Here is a 27,503-nt window from a genome sequence, read left to right on the forward strand (position 1 = left end):
GTGTGTGTGTGTGTGTGTGTGTGTGTGTGGTCACTCGGGCCAGCCTCGCCCTGGCCAGCCTCGCTCCCTTGCCCACTGAGTGTTTGATGAGGGAAAATGCTGTGCTGGTCCTGCAGGCAACTCTCTCACCTTGGAGGAAGGAGCCCTCAGGGTGGTCAGGTCTGCTGGGGAAGCACCCCCCCCCATCCAGTGACGAGGCACTGACCCCACCCACGGCCTCCTTACCCTTGTTCCTGGCCATCAGGATGAGCTTATTCCGTACGGATTCATCCGGGGTGTCAAAGGAGCAGAAGGTGCCTCGGCCCCTCACCCTGCTGATGAGCTGGGGGTACCGGGCCTGCAGTGTGGAGACAAGGCCAGCGTCACCCGTGTCCCCCTGGCTCAGTACACTGGCCCCCAAGTCCTGTTTCTTTGCCATGATGCAGTTCTGGAGAGGTCAAGTGTGTGGTCTGTACCTCTGTTCCCTCCCTCCCTTTCTCCCGTTCTTCCTTCTGCTGGGACAGAGGGAAATTGAGAGGGAGGGGTGATAGCGGAGAGAAACAGAGACACCTGCAGTCCTGCCTCACTGCTTGTGAAGCCTCCCCGCAGGTGGGGGCTGTTCCCTCGTCTCTAAACTGTAGGATGGTAAATGCTGTCGGCCCAAAGGGTTCTGGCTGTGGCGAGAACTTAGTGAGCCCACGTGTCCTTATTCCCTTCCCAGCCTTCCCTCCTTCCTCGTCTCCACTCTCCTCAGCACCACCACCCTTCAGGTTCTGGTCAGGCGCTGGGGGTCTGGGTGCATCAGGCTCCTGGGGACAGCTTCTGTGTGCTCAAAGCATTTTTGTTTATTTTTGATGAGAGAGATACAGAAAGATGCAGAGAGAGAAACCGGAGCCCCACTCAGCCCTGGCTCATGGTGGTGCTGGGGACTGAACCTAGGACTTTTGGTGCCTTAGGCAGGAGAGCCTTTTTGCACAGCCATTATGTTACCTCCCCAGCCCAAAGGGCCCTTTGTGACCAATCTTCTGGAGAAGGTCACTTCTCCAACTCCTGGCTGGATTGGCACTTCTTGGAAACACTAAGGAGTCCCTTCAATGCCCTGGTTCCAGTTTGGGATAACAAGGGGTGTGTGAGAGTGTGAGTGTGTGTCTGTGTCTCTGTGTGTGAGTGTCTGTGTCTCTCTGTGTGTGAGTATGTCTGTCTCTGTGTATGAGTGCGCGTGTGTGTGTGTGTGTGTGTGTGTGAGTGAGACAGAGAGAGAGCGAGCGAGCAGGGTGCGGCAGGCAGGAGTGTGACCACAGAGACAGTCACAGATGTGCAGCCCGACTAAGACAGTAGCCCCCATGTCTGCTGATGCAGGGAGACCCCACTGAGGGGCTCCCTGGGAGTGATAAACACCAGACTTAGTGAAGAAAAGAGAATCTGAAATATGGCATCCATCATTTTCCATATGAAGACACACTGAAATAACATCCTGGACATAATGGATTAAGTGAAAAAAAACACTAGTAAAATTAATCTCACGGGGCCAGGTGGTGGCACGCCGGTTGAGAGTATACACTACAGCGCTTAAGGACCTGGGTTCAAGCTCCTAGTCCCCACCTATGGGGGGGAGCTTCACAAGTGGTGAAGCAGGACTGCAAAGCCTCTCTGTCTCCCCTCTTTCCTCTCAACTTCTCTCTATCCAAAACAAATGAAAAAAGAAAATAAACTTCACTTTCCTTTTAAGTTTTCAATATGGCTATCTGAAGGTTTTCATTCATTTCTTTTTTTAATATTTATTTTATTTATTTCCTTTTGTTGCATTGTTGTAGTTGTTATTGTTGTTGTTGTTGCTGGATAGGACAGAGAGAAATGGAGAGAGGAGGGGAAGACAGAGAAGGGGAGAGAAAGACAGACACTTGCAGACCTGCTTCACCACTTGTGAAGCGGCTCCCCTGTAGGTGGGGAGCCGGGGGCTCGAACCGGGATCCTTATGCTAGTCCTTGTGCTTTGCACCACCTGCGTTTAACCCGCTGCGCTACAGCCCGACTCCCCTTTCATTTCCTTTTTAAAGATTTACTGGGACTGGGCAGTGGTGTATCTGCCTAAGTGCATACATTATTAGTGCAAGGACACAGGTTCGAGCCCCCTGCGACCCACCTGCAGACAGGAAGCTTCGCAAGCAGTGGAGCAGGGTGTTTCTGTCTCTCTACCCCTCTCTATTCCCCTTCCCTCTCAATTTCTCTGTCTTATCAAATCAGATAAAGTTAAAAAAAAATCCTTAAAAGCCCAATTCACTTTGCTCCATGTCAGGCAGTTTCACCCCTCTGTACATGCGGCCAGGATGTGCAAACCAGCTGCCTCAGCGTGGTGAGCTGGTTAAACTGCTGGGATGTTGGCAAAGTCATGACACATCTTTACAGAGAAAAGCAGAGACTCTGACATGGTTGTCCCAACACCCAGCCTCTGCCCAATCTCTGGGGTTGTTCAGCTGGGGGCTCCCCTGCAGAATAACCCATGGACAGCCCTGTCAGAAGAAGGGAGAGAGTCCAGAGGAGGGCGGGAGAGAGAGTGGCTGGGGGCTTCTCAGAGGAGGGGGTGCTGGGGGCTCTCCCCACGCTGGAGCTGCCAGGCTCATGTGTGCCCTGGGCTGGGGGCGGGTGGGACCTGGGAGTGCCCTAGGTAGGGCCCGGGCAGGGGGTGGGTACCTGGAGCTCCAGCAGCCCTGTGAGCAGGGCCTTGCCGGCATGCACCGCATTACTGAGCAGGGCCTCCCTCTTGATGACACTGATGACCTCGGCCAGCAGCAGGTTCTTGGCGGGGTCCCCCAGCCAGGTGTTGAAGATGCGGTAGGGCTGCGAGGAGGCAGGTGTGGCAGGCCTCACCTGGGGACAAGCCCAGAAAGGGGCCGCTCTCCCCGGAGAGAAAATGACCCAGGGCTGCTATGGTCTCTGCATAGCAAGGATTCGGACCCGGAGCCCAAGCTCCACACCTGAAGGTGGGCGCCATGTGCTGGGGGAAGCAGACCGTGCCTGGGCACACACAGGCCCTGGGCTCACATCCCGCTTTGCTCCCTGACGGGCCCTGTGATCTGGGATGCCTTGGACAGCCCAGCTAGGTCTGGCTCCCGTAGTGAACCGGGACGGCCACGCCCGCTGGGCTAGACGGGGGTTCGGGACCAGGCCTCCCCCCTCCCCTCGTGGTCATGGCTAACAGTCTGCTGTCCATGTGCAGGGGTGGACCAGAAAGCTGCCCGTGGGCCCCAGGAAGTGTGGGGGCCCCTCGGCTCTCGGTGCAGCAGACCCCGATGCCGGAGTCGGCGCTGGTGGGAAAAGGGGCAGGCAGCTGGGGGTGCCCGCTGGCGGTCAGCACTCACCGCGTTGGGCCTGAGCTCCTCCTTGTGGAAGAAGCCGCCGGTCATCATCTTCTTGCTGAAGGTCATGACATCGGCCGGGTCCTCCAGCCCCCAGTGCTCGTGGGCCCAGAACTTGCCGGTACAGCCGCCTCCAGTCTGGACCTCATCCACCAGGAAGGCGCAGCCGTGCTGGCAGGGGGGAGGGAGGAGGTGGGGGGCCGCCCGGCTAGCGTGCGCTGGAGCCCACCCAGCCCCACAGACCCTGCTCAGAGCGCGGCCCAGGCTCAGGGGCTATGAGAATGGAGCCCTCCAGCTGCCCCTGGACCATTTCCCCTTCTTTTATCCCCATTCCTCTTTAATTAGATAGGACAGAAAGAAACCAAGAAGGGGGAGTTGGGAGGTAGCACCGCGGGTTAAGCGCATGTGGTGCGAAGCGCAAGGACCGCAAGGATCCCAGTTCGAGCCCCCGGCTCCCCAACTGCAGGGGAGTACACAGGCGGTGAAGCAGGTCTGCAGGTGTCTCTCTTTCTCTTGCCCTGTCTTCCCCTCCTCTCTCCATTTCTCTCTGCCCTATCCAACAACGATGACATCGATAGCAATAATAACTACAACAACAGTGGTCTGGGAGGTGGCGCAGTGGATAAAGCATCGGACTCTCAAGCATGAGGTCCTGAGTTCAATCCCCGGCAGCACATGTACCAGAGTGATGTCTGGTTCTTTCTCTCTCTCTCTCCTCCTATCTTTCTCATTAATAAATAAATAAAATCTAAAAAAAAAAAATAACTACAACAACAATAAAAAACAAGGGCAACAAAAGGAAAAATAAATAATAAAAAAAACCAAGAAGGGGGGCCGGGTGGTGGCACACCTGGCTGAACGCACATGTTACAATGTGAGAGGATCCAGGTTGAATCCCTGGTCCCCACCTGTAGAGGGAAAGCTTCACAGGGGGTGAAGCAGTGTTGCAGGTGTGTCTCGGTCTCGTCCTCTATCTCCTCCTTCCTCTCACTTGCTGGCTGTCTCTACCCAATAAATAAAGATAATAAAAAGTAAAAACTAGTTATCAACATTGTTTAAAGAAAGAAGTCGGGAGTCGGGCTGTAGCGCAGTGGGTTAAGCGCAGGTGGCGCAAAGCACAAGGACCGGCATAAGGATCCCGGTTCGAGCCCCGGCTCCCCACCTGCAGGGGAGTCGCTTCACAGGCGGTGAAGCAGGTCTGCAGATGTCTGTCTTTCTCTCCCCCTCTGTCTTCCCCTCCTCTCTCCATTTCTCTCTGTCCTGTCCAACAACGACAACAACAACAATAATAACTACAACAATAAAACAAGGGCAACAAAAGGGAATCAATAAATAAAATAAAAAAAAAAAAGAAAGAGGTCAGTAAGAGGGAGGGAGAGACAGACACCTGCCGCACTGCTTCATGGCAGTGAAGCTTCTCCCTGCAGGAGGGTGGGGCTGCCCCCGGTCCTTGTGCGCAGCCATAGGTGCGCTCAGCTGGGTGCACCACCACCAGACCCCCGCTTCCTCCCCCTTTCTAGAAAGTTCCCTCTCCCCTCTCACTTTCTCTCTGTTCTATCAAGCAAAATGCAAAGGGAAACAAAACAAAACGGGGTAGGGGCCTGATTGCTGGGAGTAGTGGGTTCATCATGCAGGCACAGCCCCGGCTGGGGGGCAGTGAGGGAGAATTAAACAAGAAAGGCAGTGGGGGTCCAGCAGCACCTGCTGAGTGAGGACGCACGGGCCCGAATGCTAAGGCGGGCTCTGCGGAGAGAAACGGGGTGGTGAGGTCTCCGGGAGAGTTCTGGGGCAGGCTGGAGACCAGGCTTGCAGCCAGGCTTCAGGGGAGCCTTTTCTGAGCCCCACTTCCTGGGAGTCTCCAGGCCCCGAGCTGCTCTGAGCTGTGTGCAGGGAGGTGCCCGGCCCAGCCGCTCACCTTCCGGGAGATGTCTCTCAGCTTCCGGAAGAAGTCGTCCGACGCGTGGTTGTCTCCACCCTCGGACTGTATGGGCTCCACGATGATGCCCGCCACCGTCTTCTTCTTCTTCCGGTACTTTACGATCAGGTCCTCCGCCTGTCCCCACGGCGGGACAGCGTCAGGAGGAGGGCAGGGCCATGCCCCTGGAAGCCGAGTGAGGACGTGCTTCCCGCAGGATGGCCTCCACCCGGGCCTCGCTTCTGGATGGAGACGCGTCCATCCTACTTGGGGCTGCGCTGGCCCTGGGGAGGACTAGCTGGCCCTTGGGAAGCCTCCTCTCCTGACTGGGACCAGAGGGCCCCAGGGGAGCCAGATGAGACCCCGCCTTCCTGTCTCCCGTGACCACAGTCCCCCGGCATGGCACTTAGACACCAGGAGGTGCATGGCGTCAGTGGAATGCGAAGAATGAGGTGCCAGTGAGGAAAGCAGGCCAAGCAGCCAGAATCCTGCCCACTGAATCCTTCTAGTGTTCCCCTGATATGGACAGGTCCCAGGGCGACGCTCTGGGCAGAGTAGAGGCAGTGCGGCCCCCAGCCTTTGGCCGCCTCTGGAAGAGGGAGGGACTGGGCAGATGAGCTGGGGCCAGAGGAGCCATCTTGCGCCCACCCTCTCCCCTGCTGGTCTCTCATTCCCCACTGCAGGGCTTGCCCTCCGGGAGACTTAGTGACAAGCAGCCAACACCAGAAGTGGGGAGGGACACTGGGGGTCCCACTGCCTCCACGCCTGGGACGTGGGCCTCTCTCTCCCCACGCCCCTCCTTCCTGGGGCTCGGTGTGGGGTGCGGGGGAGGCCTGTAAGGTCGGGGCTCACCTCCTCCAGACAGCGGGCCTCCTCTTGCTGGTTCTCTTTCACGAACTCCTCCAGGGGGTATTTCAGCCTCGGGAAGGGAGCGATGGGCCAGTCGAAGGAGGGGATGTCGATCTTGTGGATGGCCTTGGAGTGTGTTGTCGCCAAGCAACCTGGACAGACAAGGCAAAACAAGAGCAGGGGGCTGGGGGACAGTCTGGGGCAGGACTCGGAGGAGGGCATGCCAGTCTGTCTTCACATGCCGGAAGGCCTGTGCCCTGCAGGCTCAGGGCTGCTGTGACACCAGCGGGGCCTGTGCACTGTGCCTGTGTGCGTGCGAGTGTGCTTTCTGACTCGTCACAGAGTGGGGCCTGTGCACTGTGCCTGTGTGCGTGCAAGTGTGCTTTCTGACTCATCGCAGAGCGGGGCCTGTGCACTGTGCCTGTGTGCTTGCGAGTGTGCTTTCTGACTCGTCACAGAGCGGGGCCTGTGCACTGTGCCTGTGTGCGTGCGAGTGTGCTTTCTGACTCGTCGCAGAGCGGGGCCTGTGCACTGTGCCTGTGTGCGTGCGAGTGTGCTTTCTGACTCGTCGCAGAGCGGGGCCTGTGCACTGTGCCTGTGTGCGTGCGAGTGTGCTTTCTGACTCGTCGCAGAGCCCACACAGGCTGATGCTCCTTTTCTTGCAGAGCCTTGATTTTCCACCCCTGCAGAATGGGAAAATGAGCCCTGTTCTGGAAGAATTAACCACTTTGTTTTACTGTTTCATTTTGTTTTCCTAGTCCTTCCCTGGCAGGTCCCCTCCCTGGCCTGCCCTGTTTCCTTCCCAGAGTCCTCTGCATTAGTGAAGGCTGTGGCGTCTAAGGCCTCATGGCGAGTCTCAGCTTTGCTGGGTCTCTCCTGGGTGAGTGGGAGGCTGTGAAGGAGGCAGGAATTGCCTGAGAGGCTGGCCTGAACCACATCTTGCTTGGACACCTGTGAGCGGGAAGCTGGGCTCGGTTCAGGGCAGAGCCCACCGACCCCTAGCTAGGAAGGAGTGGGGGCACTCTCGCCTGAGGCTTGCTCTCAGCGGCTGGCCCACCCACGGCACCCAAACCCCGTCCCCAGGAGGACGGGCAGAAGGGGCAGAAGAGAGGCCCCGCCTCAGTGCACAGAGGATGCCCCCACGTCAGCAGGCTGCCGTCTAAGGGCTGCTGGGCCCGGGACGCCCCAAGACACTGGCTGAGTCCACAGCGCAGAGTGCCTGTCAGCACCATCTCTGGGCCGCTCTCCCAGGGCTCCCCGAGGGCCGTTCCCAGATTCAAGCCATTGAACACACCCACCTACACCCCAGTGTGCTGCCTCTCTGCTAGTGAGGCTCACGCGCTACACGTGCCAGGAGCGTGTTTCTCGGGACGTCCCCTCCCTGCAGGAAGGGCTCAGGGCTGGGCACAGTACTGGGGCTGCCACTGCCACCGTCACCGCTCTTGTCCCCCTCACCGCCAGTTTGGGGTCACAGGCCGGGTGGCAGGGGTCCCCCTTACCCATGGTCCTGCCGTGGAAGGCGCCCATGAAGGAGAGGATGCTGTAGTCTGGGCAGCCGGGGGCCTGGAATCGGGGAAGAGGGGTGCTCAGTCAGCATGGGGGTCAACTGCAAATTGCAAGGGTGGAAGAGTCTGGGGGGCCTGGGGGGCAGGAGTCCCTCCTTGGGTGTGAGTAGCAAGTGGACCCTGAGCTATGTCTCTAGCCCACAGACACTTTGCTTTTGCCCATGAAGTTGAAAGTACAAGGGAAAAAAATGACTGGGGGGGGGGTCAGGTGGTGGTGTGCCTGACTGAGCTCATGTTACAGCAAGTACCTGGTTCGAGCTCCTGTCTGCCACCTGCGGGGGGCAAACCTTCAGGTGTCTGTTTCTCTCTCTGCCTCCCCCTCCCCTCTCAATTTCTCTCTGTCCTCTCTAATAAAGAAAGAGCAATGACTTGAGGCCTCCCCTTTGACAAGCAGATGACACTTCCGTCTAAAGGTTACGGGACCCCTGCACGAGTTGGGCAGGAAAGCTGGCTCTGCGTGGAACCGCCTGGGGTTAGGACTTCCCTCCCCTGCCTGTCCCCCACAGTGGGGGGCGTCCAGGGCTGCCTGGGAAGCCCCCCAGGGGCCCCTCTTTCCCGGGGGGGGGGTGGAGATGGATGCCCTGCTTGGCTGTTCTTACTGTGCCAGCCCTGGGCTGAACACCCTCTGCCAGCGTCCGTCTACCCTTGCACCACTCTAGACCCCGGGTAGGCTGTGAGACCTTCCTCTAAGGGCCTTGACTGTCCCTGGATGTCCCTCTTCCCACTTCACCCCATGTGCTGGCCTTTTTTTGGGGGGAAGGGTGATGGAGTCATGTCCTGCTAAGAAGACGCAAGGTGACGTTCCCCCTCCCCCCTCTTTCCCCCATAGGTGGGCGCAGGGAGAGGGCTGCACCCCCTGGCCATGGGGGTGGGGTGGGGCTGCATACCTGGTTGATCATGCATGTCTCCAGCTCCTCTTTCGAGAAACCCGTTTGGCCTCTCTCCTTGCTCTGGTAAAACAGAACAGGATCTGGAGTCAGAGTCAGCCCCACATCAGCCCAAATGGGTGGGGCAGCAGCTCAGACGGGGGCTCGTGAGGGAGTCAGCAGGTGTCTACGTGCCAGGCCGGGCGAGCCCTGCACCTCCGCACCCCTCATCCTGCTGTGAGCTGGGGTGTCTGCCCACCCCCAGCTCACCCGGTACCACATGAAGATGGTCTTGAAGGCATTTTCATTGGAGCAGGAGCCGCAGGCCATGGTGACAAGCTGTGACATGCCTTTGGGGGCCACCTGCGGGGGTGAGGGGTCAGCTGGTGCTCAGCTCCTGGTGAGCCCCCCAGCCCCACCCCCCGTCCCAGGCCAGGCTGTGCTGTCTGCAGGGGTCACACGCCGGCGCTTGAAGGCTGTGGAGGCCTAGGGGCTGGGGAGGTGCGGGGTGAAATGCCAGCCTCCTCCTGGTGCAGCCGCCACCCAGGATGCCCCCACTCCAACAGGAGGGAAGTGAAGGCTCCGGACTGAAATCCTCGTAACCACTCAAAGGGCAGGGCTGGGAAGGTTGAGAGAAGCAGGCGAAGGCTCCTGGGCCGGTGACTCTCCCCCAGCCCCCTCGGTTTCTGCAATTCACAGTTCCTTCTTCCAAAGGCAACTTAAGTTGGGGAGACAGCTCAGTGGGGAGAGCACAGGTGTCGCCAGCCTGAGGTGCCAGGTGTGACCCCCAGCACGGCAGACACCAGACCTGAGCGCACCCCGGCCCCTCTCCCTTTCATAAAAGCAGATACGCAGATTGAGGAAAGCTGAAAGCCCCTTGGCGCAAGAGAGAGGTAGAGGCATCCCTTCCTTGGTGTCCTCTCCCCTCCCTGCCCACGCTGACGGTCCCCGGGGAGTGTAAGGGAGTCCCCACAGACTCACAGACAGCAAGGACTCCCGCAGCTTCTCCACGAAGTTCTCTGGGGGAAGGATGCCCAGGGCGGGCCTGTTGATAAATGTGTTCTGTAAAACAGGCAGGAGACAGAGGCTTTGGGGGCTGCTGCCCGCCCCATGCTGTCCCCAGCACGTGAGCAGAGGCGGGAGGGAGGGCCTGGGTGCCAGCACTGAGGGGTCTCCTGCCGCGTCCTCGTCCTCCTGAAGTGCTCCTGTCTGCAGTGACTTCACAGCAAAGCCACGCGGTCAGGTGTTACCACTGGGGAGCAAGGCGGCACCTATGGGCTCTCTGGACCTTTTCTTTTCCCCCAACTTCTTGTAAATCTGTAAAAACCTGAAAAATTCGTGGTCCAGGAGGTGGCGCAGTGGTAAAGCTTTGAACTCTCAAGCATGGGGTCCTGAGTTCGATCCCCGGCAGCACATGTGCCAGAGTGATGTCTGGTTCTTTCTCTCTCCTCCTATCTTTCTCATATGTAAATCTTTTTTTTTAAAAAAAAAACCTGAAAAATTCACGATGCGTAGAAAACCAATGGGGGAGAAAAAAGCCAATAACAAGTACTTCAGAGTACTTGTAGCACCCAGTTCTTGTACTCTGTGTTCTCCCTGGCCCTGGATCCTGTTCTTTACCAGTCTTGCTAGTGCTTCTGGACAGAGATGTTCTGGGGGCTGGGTGGTGGCACACCTGGTTGAGCACACCTCACAGTGAAGAAGGACCCAGGCTTGAGCCCCAGTCCCCACCTGCAGGGGAAGCTTTGAGAGTGGTGAAGCAGGGCTGCGGGTGTCTCTGTGTCTCTCCCTCACTATTTCCCCTTCCCTTTCTATTGCTGACTGTCTCTATCCAATAAATAAATATATTATATAGATATATTTAAGGAAAGACATGGGCTATTCCACTTGGTTATTCTTTAAACTGTGGTTAAACGGTGACATGAAATGCACTGTCCTAACCATTTGGAGTGTCAGTTTAGCAGTTCACCCACACGGCTATGCACATCCATTCTCAGAACCTCTTCATGCAAAACAGGCTCCTCGCCCCTGGGACGGACCCCCTCCACCCCCAAGCCTGGCTCCTCCTCCTCCTCCTGGTCCAGCAGGGCTGTGAGCAGGCGGAGCGGCAGCCTCTGTCCCTCTGAGGCTGGTCTGTCCCCCTGAGCCGGGAGCTCCTCCAGAGCCATCTACACTGTGGCCTGTGTCAGACTTCCCTCCTTTAAAAAGACCCAAGGGTATTCCAGGGTATGTGTGTGATGCCTTGGGTTCAAACCCCAGCTGCACATGGGAACACTATTGGGTTTCTCCCGCAGATGGAGGAGTGGTGATGTTGCCTCTTGCCTCTCTCTCTCTCCTTTGCTCTCTCAGAAATCTACGGAATGAAAAAAAGTCGCCCTGGGAAGTCACTCCCTGGTGTCAGGCATGTGCAGCGCCCTGGGCTTGCTCTCCAGGACTTCATTAAAAAAAGGGGGGGGGGCTGGGAGTCTGGCGGTAGTGCAGCAGGTTAAACGTACATGGCGCAAAGCGCAAGGACCGGCATAAGGATCCCAGTTCGAGCCCCCGTTTCCCCACCTGCAGGGGAGTCACTTCACAAGCAGTGAAGCAGGTCTGCAGGTGTCTGTCTTTCTCTCCCCCTCTCTGTCTTCCCCTCTTCTCTCCATTTCTCTCTGTCCTATCCAACAATGACAACAATGACAACAACAATAATAATCACAACAACAATAAAACAGCAAGGGCAACAAAAGGGAAAAAATAGCCTCCAGCAGTGGATTCCTGGTGCAAGCACTGAAACCCAGCAATAACCCTGGAGGCAAAAAAAAAAAAAAAAAAGGAAGGGGGGGTGTGGTGGGGGACAGCACAGAGGTTAAGGGATAGACTCTCCTGCCTGAGGCTACAAGGTTGAGTCCCCACCCCACCAGCAGCCAGAGCTGAGCAGGGCTCTGGTAAAAGAATGCAGTGTTCCAGGACCCAGGCCTGGAATGAAGAAGTGGACAGTGTGAGGACCTGGGGAATGCTGGGAAGAGTCTGTGTGTGTGGGTGGGAGGGGAGGGATGTGCCCTATGTCAACTTGCTTTCTTCTCTCTTCTCTGTTCTTTTTCTTTTCTCTTGTCTTCTGAGACAGGCAAGGAGCGGCGTCACAGCTCTGTCAGTGCTGCCACAGTGCCCCTGTGGTGTGGCAGTCCCACCAGAAGAGCCCAGGATGGCTGTGAGTTGCTTTGGCCCCAGTGGAGATTCTGGAAGTCCCAAGCAGTAGTGTGTGTGTGGGGGGGGGGGGGGGGGCACAGACATCAGCGTGTCCTGGGGGGGGGGCACAGACATCAGCGTGTCCTGGGGGGGGCACAGACATCAGTGTGTCCTGGGGGGGGGCACAGACATCAGCGTGCCCTGGGGGGGGCACAGACATCAGCGTGTCCTGGGGGGGGGGCACAGACATCAGCATGTCCTGGAGCTGCGGGGCACAGAGCCAGCTCCCTGCGGCTGGGGTGTAGACTCCAGGGGGTGGCTGGCGAATCTGGGTCTGGCCGGATGTGCAGGTGGTGTTCCTGTCTGACCAAGCATGGCGTAATGAGCGGCAGTTTTCGGGGACACTGGGGAGTGGAATCAAATGGGGACAGGTTTCTAGAATTCTCACCTAAGTAAATAAAAGGGGCCCGGTGCTGGTGCATCTGGCTAGGTGCATGTGTCACCCTGCGCAAGGACTCAGCTTCAAGCCCCTGGCCCCCACCTGCAGGGGGGAAGCTTCATGAATGGTGAAACAGGGCTGCAGGTCTCTCTCTCTCTCTCCCTCTCCTCTCTCTCTCTCTCTCTATTTCCTCTGTCTCTATCCAATAATAAATCAATAAAGAGATTTCTCCCCACTCGAGCCAGCAGCCTGGAACGTGAAAAGGCTGAGCAGTGCGGGCAGGTCGCCGACCTCTCTGGTCTGCAGGGCCTCACCTGCCACCATGAGGGCTCTGCACTGGGCAGCTTTCAGAGGGGGCAGGCCCACGGCCGTGAGGACAGGACCCCCAGTGAAAGGCCTGGTGGTCGCAGGGATGGCTGGGTCTGACCTGAGCAGGCTGGCTGCCCCACACCCAGCCCAGGAGTCCTGAGGCCATCAGGCATCCATGGGTCACTGCCTGCTGCCCATGATGTGGCCTGGGGCGGTGTCAGGAGCCGGCTGAGGTGACACCCAAAGCCAGCTGGAATTTAAGACACTGGCTCCAGGGGATGTGACTTCCTAAAAAAGAATAATTGTTTTTTTTTTTTTTTTTTTTTTTGGCCTCCAGGGTTATCACTGGGGCTCGGTGCTGACATTACGTGCTGGAGGCCATTTTTTTTTTTTTACATTTGATTGGATAGGACAGAGAGAAATGGAGAGAGGAGGGGAAGACAGAGAGGGGGAGAGTGGGGCCAGGTGGTGGCGCACCTGGTTAAGCACACAAGTGACAGAGCGGGGAGAAAGATAAGACACCTGCAGACCTGCTTCACCGCTTGTGAAGCGACTCCCCTGCAGGCGGGGAGCCGGGGACTTGAACCGGGATCCTTCTGCTGGTCCTTGCGCTTTGCGCCACATGCGCTTAACCCGCTGCGCTAGCCTGACTCTCTGGGGGCCTTTTCTTTTCATTTGACGGGACAGAGAAATTGAGGGGGGGGAGGGAGATAGGGAGAGAGACAGAGAGACACCTGCAGCCCTGCTTCGTCACTCATGAAGCTTCCCCCTGCAGAGCCAGGGGCTCGAGCCTGGGTCCTTACACTATCCTTGTGCTTAGTACTAGGTATGCTTGAGTGAACCCGCTACCTCCCGTTTCTCTATCAAATAGGAAAGAATGGGAAAAAAAAAAGTCAGCCCAGGAGCAGTGAACACGTAAGATCCATGGCACCACTGGGAAAAAGAAAGAGAATCAGACAACCCAGGATGCCAGCCTGTGGTCTCCAGCTGCAGCCCCAGGCACCCGCTGACTGCTGTAGTCTGGCACTCCGTTCTCCTCTCCCCTGGCCAGGTCAACACCCGGCACCAACAGCAGGTGTCCAGTTGGGCAGCAGTGAATTAAACACATGTGCAGCGGCGTGGCTGGAGAGGCCGGAGCCTGATGAGGAGGGCTCTGACCTGCGTTCCTGACAGCTGTGGGGGCTGCCAGGGCTGTCTGGAAGCTGGTTTGGAAGGAGCAGGAAAGATGTGGGCTGATGAGAGAAGCTACTGGCAATTCTGAGTGGGAGACGCTGGAGGGCTGGCGCTGGCGAGGGAAGAGGGAGAGAGGGGAGAGGGGTGGGGCAGAGCTCCCGTGGGGACAACGGGCACAGGACGCAGGAAAGCGGAACCCTGGGCCTGGGGTCACAAGTGGTTCTGTGGCCAGCGCACGGTCTGTCTTGGGCAGCAGCTGAAGCCACGAGTGTGTGTGACATGTTTGTCGACACATTTTCTCAGCACCAACTGCTGAGGCATCTGGGGTCCGCACAGTCTTGGAACAACGTTGGGCTCTGCAAGTAAACACAGCTTGCTGTCTGCTGCTGGGGGGCCCGGCTGCTGGCCCCGAGCCCGGCTCCTGAGGGGAGCAAGGCATGTCCCGGGCTCCCCCAGGCTGGGCAGGCATGCCTGTCAGGAGGGCAAGTGTCCTCAGCTCTGTCTGTCGGAAGGACAGACAGCTGACAGCAGGCAGTCTGGTCCTGGGGTGGAGATGCCCCCTCGCCCCCTCCCTCCCCACCTCGCATGGCACTGGAGGGGCTGGTGGGGGGTCTGGTGTCTCTGTCCTGCCTGCTGCCTCTTCCCTCTAAGGAGGTGACATTTACAAACACTGGGCCAGGGAGGCTCAGAACATGTGCAAGGCCTTCTTCAGTTCATGTCCTGGATAAAACTTTATGATGGGGTGGGGTAGATAGCATAATGGTTATGCAAAGAGACTCTCATGCCTGGGGCTCTGAAGTCCCAAGTTCAATCCCCTGCACCACCATCAGCCAGAGGTAAACAGTGCTCTGGTAAAAAATAAAATAAGGGGCAGGGGTAGACAGCATAATGGTCATTCAAACAGACTCTCATGCCTGAGGCTCCAAAGTCCCAGGTTCAATCCCTTGCACCACCATAAACCAGTTAAAAAAAAAATGAAAAAGAAAAAAATAATAAAATAAGATAAAAACTTGATGATGGAGAAAAACAATGTCTTAGACGGGTGATTGATTACAAGCAGTAAGTGGAGGGCCCTGGCCCAACAGGACAGTCCCCTCGGTGATCCCTGTGTCCTGGGCCCAGGCGCCTGTCACAGTAAGTCCATGTGGCTCCACTCACCCCTCAGATGGGCTGCTGCTGGCTGATTTGTCCCCAGGGCCATGGCGATGCTGCAGACACTCTGATTATTACAGCAGGGTGCTTCTGGCCTCTGGGGGAAGCCTGGGCTGCTCAGCTATGACCCTGGCTCAGCACCCACAGCGGCTGCCCCACCCTCCACCCTCTCCCCTGGCTTGTGAGCACTCTGTCAGGTCCCAGCCCGGTGGCACTTCCTGGGCAGTCTGCCCACCACCGGAATAGCCCAGCTCCTGCTGGCTTTGCACACGGCACACCTACTAGTCGTGCAACTCTGGCCTCACTGTGAACTCTGCTGGGCCCTAGTTCTGGACACCGGGCAGTAGCCTGGGTGTCCGCCTCCCAGCTTCCTCAGTGTGCAGAGCAAGATGCGGGGCTCACTGCGGACTCCTGCCAGCCCTCACTGTCACGGTCACGCTCAAGTCTGGGCGCATGGCAGTGGCTCTGCACCTGGGTGTGGCTGTGGGCTCTGGGGGAGGGAGCTGCCGAGTTTGGCATTTCCTGTGCCCAGCACACGGTACGCTCTCAGACAGACTGTCTCCAGAGGCTGCCCCCTGGACCTACAATGGCCGGGAGCTCAGCCTCGCCCTGCATGACAGACTTACCACATTCTGGGGCTGCTGGACGAGTTTCACCAGAGCAGGGTGGCTGTAGCCTGCGGAGAGAGAGACTGGTCAGAGGGTGCCCTGCCCGAGGAGGTGCCCACTGCCTGCCCCTCCCCTCCCCGGCCTCTCTCTCCACATGCAGAGTCTTTCTTTCGTCTGCAGAGAAGATCCATTCCTCCTCAGGGCGCCCTTGACTCAGAACGAGGCAGGTGCAGCCAGGAAATGGTCGACAAAACCTTCTTCCTCCTTTCCCTTTTCCCCAGAGCCCTGCTCAGCTTTGCCTTATGGTGGTGCAGGGACGGGATCTGGGACTTCTAAGCCTCAGGCAGGTGAGCGCAGCTGCTGGAGCACTGGTGTGTTACCAGGCAAGAAGGCCTCAGTCCAAGCCCCCAGTCCCCACCTGCAGGGGTGAAACTTCCCAAGCAGAGGAGCAGTGCTGTCACTCTCTTCACCTTGTCTCTCCCTCTCTCTCTGTCTCTCAGGATGGCGAGTCAGCCTGCAGCCACTAAGCCTCAGGGATGGTCCTGCGCTGGAAATGCTGTGTCTCCCGGCTCAACGCACTTCCCAGGCGACTGTGATGCTTGTGCAGGTTCCAGATGGACACAGGCAGTGGTCAGGCCGGTGGGACAAACAGCAGACCTCCCTTCAACATTGCCAAAGCACACAGCCACCACCCCACTAAGTCAGTCAAGTCGACTAGACAAGGAGGTTCCCTCCGAAGAGCTCTACTTTATGACTTATTTTGGACCCAAGCATGGCTCAGCTCTGGCTGAGGGTCCCAACCTGGGACCCCTTTGGCCTTCAAGTCCTGTGCACACCACTGCACAACCTCCCCAGAACACTAGGATTTCTTTACAGTGAAATCTAAGCTCCTTGCTTGGTTGTCAAGGCCCTTCGCATTCTGGAGTCAGCTTACAGACTCAGTCTAGTCTGTTGTGGTCCCTAAGCAAACACTCTTTCCAGCTCAATCTGCGCCGGCAAAATCAAGATCTGCAGAGATAAGGTCCCGCGCCCCTGACCCGGACCAGCCTCCTGCGTGCAAGGCTCCCGGCTCAGCCCTTAAAGGTCCTCATCACACCCCAGACACTACGCGAGACACACTGCCTTCGTCTGCCCTGGAGCGTGAGGCCAGTCCCAGGGTCAGGCTGCCTCTGGGCTTGGTCTCGCAGTGCTCACCTATGGGCACGGAGGAGATCTGGGAGTACAAGTCCAGCATCCGGTTGCCGTCCACGTCCACGAGGTAGTTGCCTCGGCTCTCTTCGTAATTACAGAAGAAGTGCACGGCCTCCGCATTCTAGGGCAAAGGAGACGAGGTCAGGCTCTGCAGCTGCCTGGCCCCTCGGCCTTGAGGGTGAGACCTGCGCCGACAGCAGACGCGGGCAGCTGTGTGACCGACCGCTGGCTGGTGGTGTGTTACGCGGCCACAGGGGCCCCGGGCCCCACTCCACTCACCTGAATCAGATTCAGCTGCTTCATTAATTCCTGCAGGCCAGAAGGACACACATTTCAGCAAGGAGACACTCTTGTCAAAGTAGGTAGCATCGTTCCCATCTCCCCAAGTCCTGGGCTTCCCCCCCTCCTTGGCCACAACTTCGAAGTTAATGAGTCTTCAAATACTGTAACCCACTACTAATCACACACACAAAATGTGAATGAGTCACCAAGCTTACAAATCTTTTTAAGTGCTTTCTATAAATAGTTGGCAGGAAACTAACCCTGCCCCTTCACAGTCAGCACAGCAGACAGGCCGGTGGTCTGGACACTTGCAAGGTAGCCTTGAACGAAGGGAAGCACTCAGCATAAAACCTGTCTAGCCCATCTGTCTAGGGCCCATACGAGCAGTTCTCTTTAGCTCAGGGGAAGAGAAGTGACCTTAACCGCCTGTGAGGAAGCGAGAATCAGCCGCATGTGCAAATCTGCTTATCAAAGAACCGTTTGTAACTATAATTCCAACACTCCATCAATCTTTTGTGCAGCTCTGTATAGAAACTGGGCATCAACCAGCCTTGCTGGGGGCTCCCGGGGGCCTGGCCCTCACTAGAGAGCAGCAGTGGTGGGACTCCTCACTCTCTGAGGGGAGGCTGGTCAGCCTACTCTGCCACTGGAGGGAGACGGGCCCTGAAATGAGTGAAGCCTAGAATGTTCCAGCTGTGACCATGGACTTTGAGCTCAGAACAACAGGGACTCGGGCCTCTTCTGCCATCACCACGGGAACAAGCCCGGCCCAGTGCTGGAGCATGACAGACACTGCAGCCAATCCGGGCCACTGAAGGGACCAAGGCCCGTCAGGCTGAGACCAGCTGACGGCTACCAGCCCCAAGCAAGCAGGTGAGGCTGAACTGCCCCCCCCCCCCACACCTGTGTGACCCCAACATGAGTTTGGGACTACTAGCACGCGAATGACGTCAGCCTGAGGCGGGACACACAGAGAAGGGAAGGTGTAAAGCAGGGACTGGGAGCAGGCCGCTCTCTCGGGCTGCTGCTGCTTCTGGTCAGATGCCTCTCGGCGGAGGTGCGCCAGGCATCCATCCGCCATGGCTCCTTCTCCTGGGCACTGAACACGTGTGACTCTGTAGCTGGGAAACTTTCAGACCCCTCTACAGCCATGAGCAACCTTTACCTCAGCTGATAATTGTTTATCTGATGGGACTAAACTTTTGGTAACTATATTCAGACTTTATTGACCTAGCGTACTCTTAGCCCTTGATGAGGGTTGCTTATTTTGCCTTTTACCTGTTTCACCCTAATAAACCTTGTATTGTTTAAACCAGTTCCCAGCTCCCCGCTGTGAATCCTTTCACACACCACGTTGGCCCCACCAACCCCTTTTTATGTTAAATAACAACTGAAGGCTACCAGCCCCAAGCAAGCAGGTGAGGCTCTACTGCCCCCTCCAGTGAGCCTTCCTCCTGCTGCGAGCTCTGTGTGGGTGACGGGGATTCTCTGGCTGTGTCCTGCCCTCTGGGCCCCACTCACTCGAGACCTGGGCCCTGGCACTTCCGTCTTCATCAGGGGCCCATCATAATCAAAGTCCACGTCGACCTTGGCCGCGGCTTGACTGATGTGTCTGGGCCCTGGAGGAAACAAGGGCCGTGAGAACCAGGTGGCAGATGTGAGAATTCGCCCTAAGGGATGCCCCCAGTGTCTCCGGCGGGACAGTGCCAGGACTCAGTGCCACCCAGCACCACAGGACAAAGACTGAAAGATGAGAAAGCCCAGTGCTGGGGAGGTGGCTCAGCGCAGGGTGTGTGTGTGTGTGTGTTGGACTTGCAAGCTTGCGGTCCCTGGTTCAGGCCCTGGCACCACATATGCTGGAGTGGTGCTATGTTCTCTCGCAGGCTCACGAGATTGTGTGTGTGTGTGTGTGTGTGTGTGTGTGTGTGTGTGTGTGTGTGTATGTGTGTGTGTGTGTTGGACTTGCAAGCTTGCGGTCCCTGGTTCAGGCCCTGGCACCACATATGCTGGAGTGGTGCTATGTTCTCTCGCAGGCTCATGAGATTGTGTTTGTGTGTGTGTGTGTGTGTGTGTGTGTGTGTGTATTAGAAAGCCCAGTTCTGCAGAGGGTAGGTAGCATAATGGTTATGCAAACAGACTCTCATGCCTGAGGCTCCAAAGTCCCAGGTTCAATCCCCTGCACCACCATAAGCCAGAGCTGAGCAGTGTTCTGATTAAAAAAAATAAAAAAATCTTTCCTATTTTGGGGAGTCGGGTGGGAGTGCATCAGGTTAAGTGAAGCACAAGGACTGGTGTAAGGATCCTGGTTCGAGCCCCGGCTCCCCACCTGCAGGGGAGTCGCTTCACAGGCGGTGAAGCAGGTCTGCAGGTGTCTGTCTTTCTCTCCTCCTCTCTGTCTTCCCCTCCTCTCTCCATTTCTCTCTGTCCTATCCAACAACAATGACACCACCACCAACAATAATAATAACCACAACAACAATTTAAAAAAAAAAAGGGCAACAAAAAAGGAAAAAAAAATAAAGCCCAGTTCTGATATATGAAGTAGCAAGCATGGCAGACAGGACTTGAACACAGGCTCAATTCTCCTGCCTCTCTCTCCTTAAGGGGGCACTGGGGCATGAACCCAGGGTCCTGACCATGTGCCACACCACTGAGCAGCTTCCCTGGCCCAGTTCTTTAAATCGTGTCTCCTTAGTGAGAGAGAGAAGGGGAGAGCCATCACGGCCATCACAGAGCCCTCGCGTGGTCCCACACGGTGCTGGGATCCGACTCGGGGCTCGTGAGCAGTGAGGTGTGAGCTTCACCTGAGCTCTCTCCTGGCCCCTCCTATGACACCTCAATTTTCACTTTTGGTAGAGAAATTTTCTTTTTGGTAGAGAAAGGTAAGGAGATACCAGCACAAGAGACATTGCCCTAATGGTGACACATGATGCTATAAGCCACACAACACAGTCCGGGGCCCAGGGCACCTTCGCAACATCTCTGTTATCACGTTCTGTGAGCGTCTATGCAGCACATGTGGTGAGCACATCAGGGGTTATCCTGGGCCCTTGTGGATAACTCCTCAGATCCCGGAGGGAGATACGATTATCCCCATGCTACAGAAGCTCAGAGTTCAGTGCATTTAGCCAAGGTCACCAGCAGGGGAGGGGCTAAGCTGTACTTGTTCTCTGACCTCCCAACCTGGAGTGTGACCCACAGGATCTCGTTGAGGGTGGTTTCTGGGGTGAAACAGCGCCCTCCCCCCTTGGGCAAACCGTGCTCAAGAGGACTAGGAAGCCGAACCCAACTGGGAGGAGGACACCGAAGGACCCAGTGTTTGCACCCACAGGTGAAGCAGTGTGCCCAGGAGACAGGGTGCCTGGGCAGGTAGGACTGGCACAGATAGCACAGCCCGCCTTCCTGCCTGATAATGTCACCACCACCCTTCACAGCTGTGCCAGCCCACGGTCAATTTTTAACTCTAGATTATGAAAATGGTCATCAAATGCCTTCAGTGACCTCTTAATCTTGACACTGAGAGCAATAAATGAATGTTATTTTCCCCATGGCATGTGGGCCTGGTCAAAGTCAAGGTCAAATTCAACTGGAGCTGTTTGCTGTGCTTTATTTACTTAAGAAAACTTATCTTCCACCATTGACCCCACTTTAAAAAAAATTATCTATTTATTTTTATTTTTTTGAAATATATATATTTTATTTATTTCCCTTTTTGTTGCCCTTGTTGTTTTTATCATTGTTGTGGTTATTGTTATTGTTGTTGATGTCATTGTTGTTGGTTAGGACAGAGAGAAATGGAGAGGGGAGGGGAAGACAGAGAGGGGGAGAGAAAGAGAGACACCTGCAGACCTGCTTCACCTCCTGTGAAGCGACCCCGACCCCCCCCCCACAGGTAGGGAGCTGAGGGCTTGAACCGGGATCCTTGCGCTTTGCGCCATGTGCGATTAACCCACTGTGCTACCGCCCGACCCCTCATTTTATCTATTTATTAATGAGAATGATAGGAGAGAGAGAAAGAACTAGATATCACTGTGGTACATGTGCTGCCGGGAATCAAACTCCGGATAGTCCAAAGCTTTATCCACTGTACCACCTCCCAGACCACCCCACTTATTTTTTGATAACTTGCTCGCTGAGGAAAATACTGCTGAGCAGTAAAGAAAGCAAAACTCGCATTTGGTTTTCCTGCCCAGACATAACCACCTAGGCTCCAGTCTCTGTACTCTCTTGGCCTTTGTCTGAATATATATGTAAACTATCTGTTCTCTCTTTCTTTTCATGAAAGCAACGTGTCCAGGCCAGTTCCTCCACCAAGAGCATGCTGGTGAGGCGTGGGGGGGACAGAGGGGAAGCTGGGGGTGGAGGGGAGGCCTGTGGAGTCTCCTCCTTTGGCACCCACCACCCCTGCAACTTCTCTGCCGTCTAGGTGCCCAGGAGGCAGGAGAGCTTGCTCAGCACAGCCTGTGCCTCACCGCACTCAAGCCCGGAAACACGTGGGAGAGGCCACGCACAGTGCGGGGGGAGCTCCATGGAGCAGTGTCTTTCTCTCTCTCTTGCTCTTGCTTTCAATAAAAACATTGCAAGAGGGAGTTGGGCTATAGCACAGCGGGTTAAGCGCACGTGGTGCAAAGCGCAAGGACCGGCTTAAGGATCCCAGTTCAAGCCCCCGGATCCCCACCTGCAGGGGAGTCGCTTCACAGGTGGTGAAGCAGGTCTGCAGGTGTCCGTCTTTCTCTCCTCCTTTCTGTCTTCCCCTTTTCTCTTCATTTCTCTCTGTCCTATCCAACAACAGTGACAGCAATAACAACAATAATAATAACAACAATGATAAACAACAAGGGCAACAAAAGTGAAAAAATGGCCATTTTTTTTTTTTTTTATGAATCCAGCAGTGGATTCATAGTGGAGGCACTGAGCCCCAGCAATAACCCTGGGGGCAAAATAAATAAATAAATAAATAAATAGAATCGAGCCTGGGAGGCAGCTCGGTGGTGCTGGCCCAGAGCTCATTCCCCGGCACCACATATAAGCATCAGCCAACTCCTAGCAGGCAGGGAGAAGAGACACAGCCTTCATCTTGGAAACAGGTGGAGTTGGGCCAGTGGGCGCTGGACGGTGGGGCCCCAGAGCACTGGCCGACAGACAGCCCTTGGCCCCAGGACCCCCAGGCTGTTTGTGAGCGGGTACTGTGGTCTCCTGTGCTCTCTCCAGTGGGCGCCCTCCTCTCTGCTCCCGCTCACCTGTCTGCACCGCCAGAAGCTGGGGCTGCGAGCAGCCGGGCACATGTGTTGGGTGGCAGAACTGCCCAGCGGGGGGTTCTCGAGACTCCTGGGGGCCACCAGCGGGTTCACTCAGTGGCAGGACCCCTCCCCTCACAAGCCCTGTGTCCAGCCCAGAGGATGCTTTTGGGGAAGCGAATGTGCCATCTCCTTGGGTCTCCCGATTGGACCTGCTTTTCCTGCACCAACCAACACTGTCTCTGGGTGGTGAGCGCCTGATCTCGGATCTGCTCACGCTGGGCGTGTCCACCAGGACCCCAGGCTTACCGCGCGCACGCAGGAGGGAGTGCTGCCGGAGGCTGGGGGCCAGGCGCTGGCTGAGCAGCATGGAGGCCATGGTCCTGAGACAGGAACGGAGACCCGGTCACACGCTCCCGCTCTGGAAAAGGCCAGAAAAGTAGAGTGAGGCCAGTGGAGGCCACCGTCCCTCAGGTCAGTGTCCCACCCCCACTGCCCACCCCAAGGGCTGGCATGTCTGTTTTTCCAGCTGCGCTGAGAGAAAGGGGACAGATTTGGCCTGTGACCGTCACCCACACAGACAAGCACACGGGAGCCTCAGGGTGCACAGCTCCTTCATCTACAGGGTGGGTGTGGGTCGGCTCACCTGGCCCTGCTGGCTGTGGTTCAAGGGGTTGGGCTGGGAGCTGGGGGAACCATGAGAGGGGCCGGCAGGCAAACAGGGTCTTCTGCTGATGAAGAAGACTGTGCTGGCTGCAGTGAGGGGGCGGCTGCCAGAGGAAGGCAGAGGGGCTGGGCGGAAACGCTGGGCTCTGCTTTCAGCTGCAGCTTACAGTCCAGCACCCACCGCTGAGCCTGGTGAGCAGAGGCTGAGGCCCCCTTTTCCTGGCATTAGTTTATTAGTGAGAGAGAAGGGGGGTATCCCTGTGGCAAATGTCACGGCAAGCGCTGGACTCCGACCTCCAAGTTGCAAGTCCAGTGGTTCAGCCTCTGGCTACCTCCCAAGCCTCTGCTAGATCTGAAAATGATTTTCTCTCCGGTGAGGAGACACCACCGCGGCACACAGGAGCCGCTTCAGATTTCTTTCTCTGTTTCCTTGAGAGAACCAGAGACTCGCTCCAGCACACCTGGGATCAAACTCAGGCACTTATGCCCGGGATTCCAGGGCCCCACCGCTTCTGTCACACGCCCGTCCTGTGGAAGGAAGCGACTAGTCCTCCCGTCCGACGGTGCCTCGAATGGAATTCAGAAAGCTCCCTGCCCCCTTGTCTTGGCTCATTTATCAGCGGGGTTTCGGTAGCTCATGCCGAGCCCAGCTGATAGTGCCAGAGCACAGAGCAGTTCCAGCAAAGCCCTGTCTCTGGGGAGGGGGCCCCGTTCTTCCTTGGGTGCAGGGAGTGCAGGGTGCTGGTTACTGTGAGATTCTACTGGGCTCCATCCCCTCAATCTGCTCAAGCACCCAGCTAAGTGAGGGACCCCCACACAAACACACACAAACGCCAGAGAGGGGTGAAGACTCTGGACAGTAGTCCAGGGACGGTCCTGGGACCTGCTGGCCACAGAGCCTTCTTCACTCATCAGAGAAGACAGACTGACGGACCCAGCTGGAGCAGGCCTGGGGACAGACTGGTGCACACAGATGAACAGTCTGCTTCTTCAGCTGGCAGAACGGAACTGAGACAGGCATGGGCTTGGGAGGTGTGACCATGCCTCGCCTCTGGAAGCCCCTCTCCCAGTAGCCGGTGGGTCTCCTGTGTGTCCCAGAGGGCCTCCCTCAGCGCTTGCTCTCCTTAGAGCACTTGACTGCTCCACACAATTCAATTTCCATCAGGCATTCTTGAAAACGAGTGATCGAGCAGAGAAGGCGCACATTAACATCTGAATACCCTGCCGAAGTGAGCAGTGCTTTCAATTACAAGATGTCACTCAGGAGAGATCTTGAGGTGACATTTTGCCGGCTGGGATTTGAAGCTGACCTGCTAACAAAGGCTGATCTCAAGCAGATGGTAATTCTCAAGTGGCCAAAATGGTCTCCGTTGGCTCCTGCTAATTCAGCCCAACCTGCTTCTTACCATTATTTAGGTACAGAACCAAGATGGCCGAAGCTCCTGTCCCTCAGACTCAGGGTTTAATGGTGGCAGAACAAGAAGGGAAGGAAGGGGTAGTCAGGCAGTAGTGCAGGTGTCTGCAAAGCGCAAGGACCGGCGTAAGGATCCTGGTTTGAGCCCCGGCTGCCCACCTGCAGAGGAGTCACTTCACAAGCGGTGAAGTAGGTCTGCAGGTGTCTGTCTGTCTCTCCCCCTCTCTGTCTTCCCCTCCTCTCTCCATTTCTCTCTGTCCTATCCGACAATGACGACATCAACAACAATAACTACAACAATAAAACAACAAGGGCAACAAAAGGGAGTAAATAAATATTAAAAAAAAAAAAGGGAAGGAAGAGGAAGGCTATGGTGCAGAAGCTGGCTCAGCCCCTCATCTCATGGACATGGAGGGTGTGCCCACAGACGGCCCGGTTCACTGCCAACGGGGCTTCCATGCAAGATGCATGTGGGGGGTGTGCCTCCCCTTCAGCCTCTGCAGACCTGAGCAATCTGCCCTGGGTGGGAGAGGGCTCCCCTGGAGAGATGCCGATGGCTGCGTGGCACGGACAAGGTGCCTTCCTTGAACTCGGAGCTGGGGATGGCAGGTTGCAGTCTGTGGCCCGTTCACCCCTGAGATGGGCTGGGCAACAATCATTAACTCAGAGGTAATCACTCTACAGTCAGAAGGACGGTGCCTGACTCAACCTTCCCACGCTGTGTCCCAGGCCCCCGTGAACATGGATTCTGTGCTGGAAATGGACCCCCAGGCCTCCCTGGGCCCAGTGCTCCCTCTCCTCCCATCTGCTCTCCTCTGGGGGATAAAGCGCTGGGGAGACTGGGGACATTCTCTCCTGACTGCAGGCCCAGCCGGGCTTTCCTGCAGACTCAATGGGACACAATGATGCAGTCAATCAGTGCAGGGGTCGTCATGGCAACCAGTACAGCCACAGAGGTGCAGATGGCTGACAAGGCCCCATTCCCAGGCTGAGGGCACAGAGGCTCTTTCTGAGGGCTGCCCCCCCACTGTGCCCCTGCAAACCCGGCCTGGCTTTCCCCCCTTCGAGCTCATCCGTCACTGCCGCTGGGCACAGCCCGAGGTGGCACCTGTGATCTGGGGGGAAAGGGAGCCCCACCCTCAGAAGCAGCATTCACTCCCAGGGTACAGTGGGGGTGCAGCAGGAGCGTCCTGGGGCTCAGAGCCCAGGCCCCTGTGCACTACTGAGCTTCTTGGCTGCTCAGGCCTGTTTCCTCACCTGTCAGAGGGGAAGCAGTGAATCAGCCCACAAGGTAGAAGCACTGGGTCTACTTTGGGTCGGGGAAGGATGGACAACAGTGTAGAAGGGAAGGTTTGCTATGGGATATTTTCTTTCTATTAAATTTTTTGTTATCTTTATTTATTGGATAGAGACAAACATAAATTAAGAGGAAAGGGGGTGACAGAAAGGAAGACAGAGAGGGAGTCGGGTGGTAGCGCAGCGGGTTAAGTGCACGTGGCACAAAGCACAAGGACCAGCCTAAGGATCCAGGTTCGAGCCCCCGGCTCCCCACCTGCAGGGGAGTCGCTTCACAGGCGGTGAAGCAGGTCTGCAGGTGTCTATCTTTCTCTCTCCCTCTCTGTCTTCCCCTCCTCTCTCCATTTCTCTCTGTCCTAACAATGATGACATCTATAACAACAACAACTATAAAAACAATAAAAAAACAACAAGGGCAACAAAAGGGGAAATAAATATAAAAATAATTTTAAAAAAAAGAATTTATTTATTTATTCATGAGAAAGATAGGAGGAGAGAAAGAACCAGACATCACTCTGGTCCATGTGCTGCCAGGATCAAACTCAGGACCTCATGCTTGAGAATGCAATGCTTTATCCACTGTGCCACCTCGTGGACCACTTGGCTATTTTCTTTATTTGATCATTTTACCTTTTTTTTTTTTCCACTGCCAGTTTTTGCCACCAGAGTCTTTTGAGCCCATACAATTCCATCGCCCCCAGCGGACTATTTCCCCTCCCCCTCTTCCTTCTAATGTCAGCTAGGGAGAGACAGAGGAGAGGTACCTCAGCACTACCCAGAACACCTTCCCCGTGCAGGGGGCTCCCATGTGGCGCTGCGGGTTTGCACCCTGGTGCTCAAGTGTGGCAAAATGTGCATTTGACTGGCCGAGCTATCTCCTGAGAAGCCTCCAGACAGCAGGGACGGCCTTCCTTCTGCGGCCGGCAGGAGCCTGAACTCCAGCTTCCGGGACGGACAGGTTGGTCAGATAAGCTGGCCAGGGGGATCTCTCCCACCTCAGCTTCTGTCCCTGGCTGCCCCCAGTCCTACCAGGAAGAATTCAATGTCATGAAGGACCAATCTTGAACACAATGTTGTCAGGAGGCCGCCGGCCTGGGGACACAGCCCACTGACAGGGCTCCAGCTACAAAGACGGCCAACCACCCTCAGTGACTTTAGGATACTGGCGAGGCGAGGCGGGTGCGGTGCGGCAACGTGGGCTTGGGTCTGGGCCTGCATCTGGCTCGGCCTTGCTGTTCTCAACCAGAAACCCGGGCATGGCGGGGCTCCCGGCCCCTGCTGCTCTGAGGTTGAAGTGCCACCACGTAGGTACAAAGCCGGGTGCCCAGTGCCAAGCCAGTACTCAAACAGTCGGACTCTCAGAAGAGCTGTGGGCACGAGACGGCCCTGTGCTGTGCCATGGTCAGCACTGCATAGAGGGTACCACCTGCCCCTCCCTCCGCCTTCTGAACTCTATGCCAGCAGCTTCAGACACTGTAACAGGTCCTCCCCAAATGCTCCGGTCTGCACCTCACGGAGCAAGGCCCTTCTCCTACGTGATTGAGAGGCGAGGGATCCCCTGCCTGGACGTGCTTATGGCTGTGACACCTCTCAGCCCACCTGCCCCCATACCCTTGGGCGCTGGTTCTGCTCCCGCCCCCCCTGGCTCCCTCCTCGCCCGCCGTGCCTCTGACAGCCATTCCTTCGTGGTGCGGGAAGAGTCTAGGCCACACTCTGCGTGTACTTTGTCCCTGTGTGTCCTTGTGAAGACAACTGCAGCTCACAGGAGACAGTGGGGAAGAGATCAGGGAGACAGGTGTGCAGAGGCGGCCGGAGGAGGGTGTGGGGGCACTGAAGGGTCGCCAAAAGCAGCGACAGACATGCTCGGAGGGGTCCAGAAGGGGGCCTGCCAGGCGGAAGCCATGGCCGGGGGGGGTGATGGTGGCATAGAGGGGGCTCAGGCACAGGCCTGAGTGTCAGGGTGCCACACTGCAAGGCCTGGCCTGTTCCTGGTGGGCCGGTCCCCAGGCAGCTCTGCCGGCTCAGGGGATGGTGAGCACACA

The 27,503-nt window shown here is 56.6% G+C and overlaps 1 protein-coding gene across 3 annotated transcripts in view; it reads right to left on the bottom strand.

Moving 5' to 3' along the window:
* ABAT (4-aminobutyrate aminotransferase) overlaps positions 1-27,503 on the bottom strand; it is a 114,924-nt gene that overhangs the window by 1,854 nt on the left and 85,567 nt on the right. For 2 of the 3 annotated variants that reach the window (XM_060172399.1, XM_060172398.1), the window contains exons 2-14: positions 18,370-18,467; positions 16,846-16,875; positions 16,570-16,687; positions 15,394-15,443; positions 9,511-9,591; positions 8,800-8,892; positions 8,551-8,613; positions 7,598-7,661; positions 6,102-6,250; positions 5,250-5,387; positions 3,338-3,505; positions 2,670-2,816; positions 226-337 (exon numbers count right to left, since the gene is read on the bottom strand). In XM_060172399.1, the coding sequence (XP_060028382.1) occupies positions 226-337; positions 2,670-2,816; positions 3,338-3,505; positions 5,250-5,387; positions 6,102-6,250; positions 7,598-7,661; positions 8,551-8,613; positions 8,800-8,892; positions 9,511-9,591; positions 15,394-15,443; positions 16,570-16,687; positions 16,846-16,875; positions 18,370-18,402 (1,246 nt within the window). In that variant the 5' untranslated portion in view covers positions 18,403-18,467. Of the gene's footprint in view, positions 1-225; positions 338-2,669; positions 2,817-3,337; positions 3,506-5,249; positions 5,388-6,101; positions 6,251-7,597; positions 7,662-8,550; positions 8,614-8,799; positions 8,893-9,510; positions 9,592-15,393; positions 15,444-16,569; positions 16,688-16,845; positions 16,876-18,369; positions 18,468-22,394; positions 22,507-27,503 lie in introns of all 3 variants that reach the window. The other variant, XM_016192246.2, reaches the window with a different exon arrangement.

The sequence above is a fragment of the Erinaceus europaeus genome, chromosome 15 (assembly GCF_950295315.1).
Source record: "Erinaceus europaeus chromosome 15, mEriEur2.1, whole genome shotgun sequence".
Lineage (NCBI taxonomy): Eukaryota > Metazoa > Chordata > Mammalia > Eulipotyphla > Erinaceidae > Erinaceus > Erinaceus europaeus.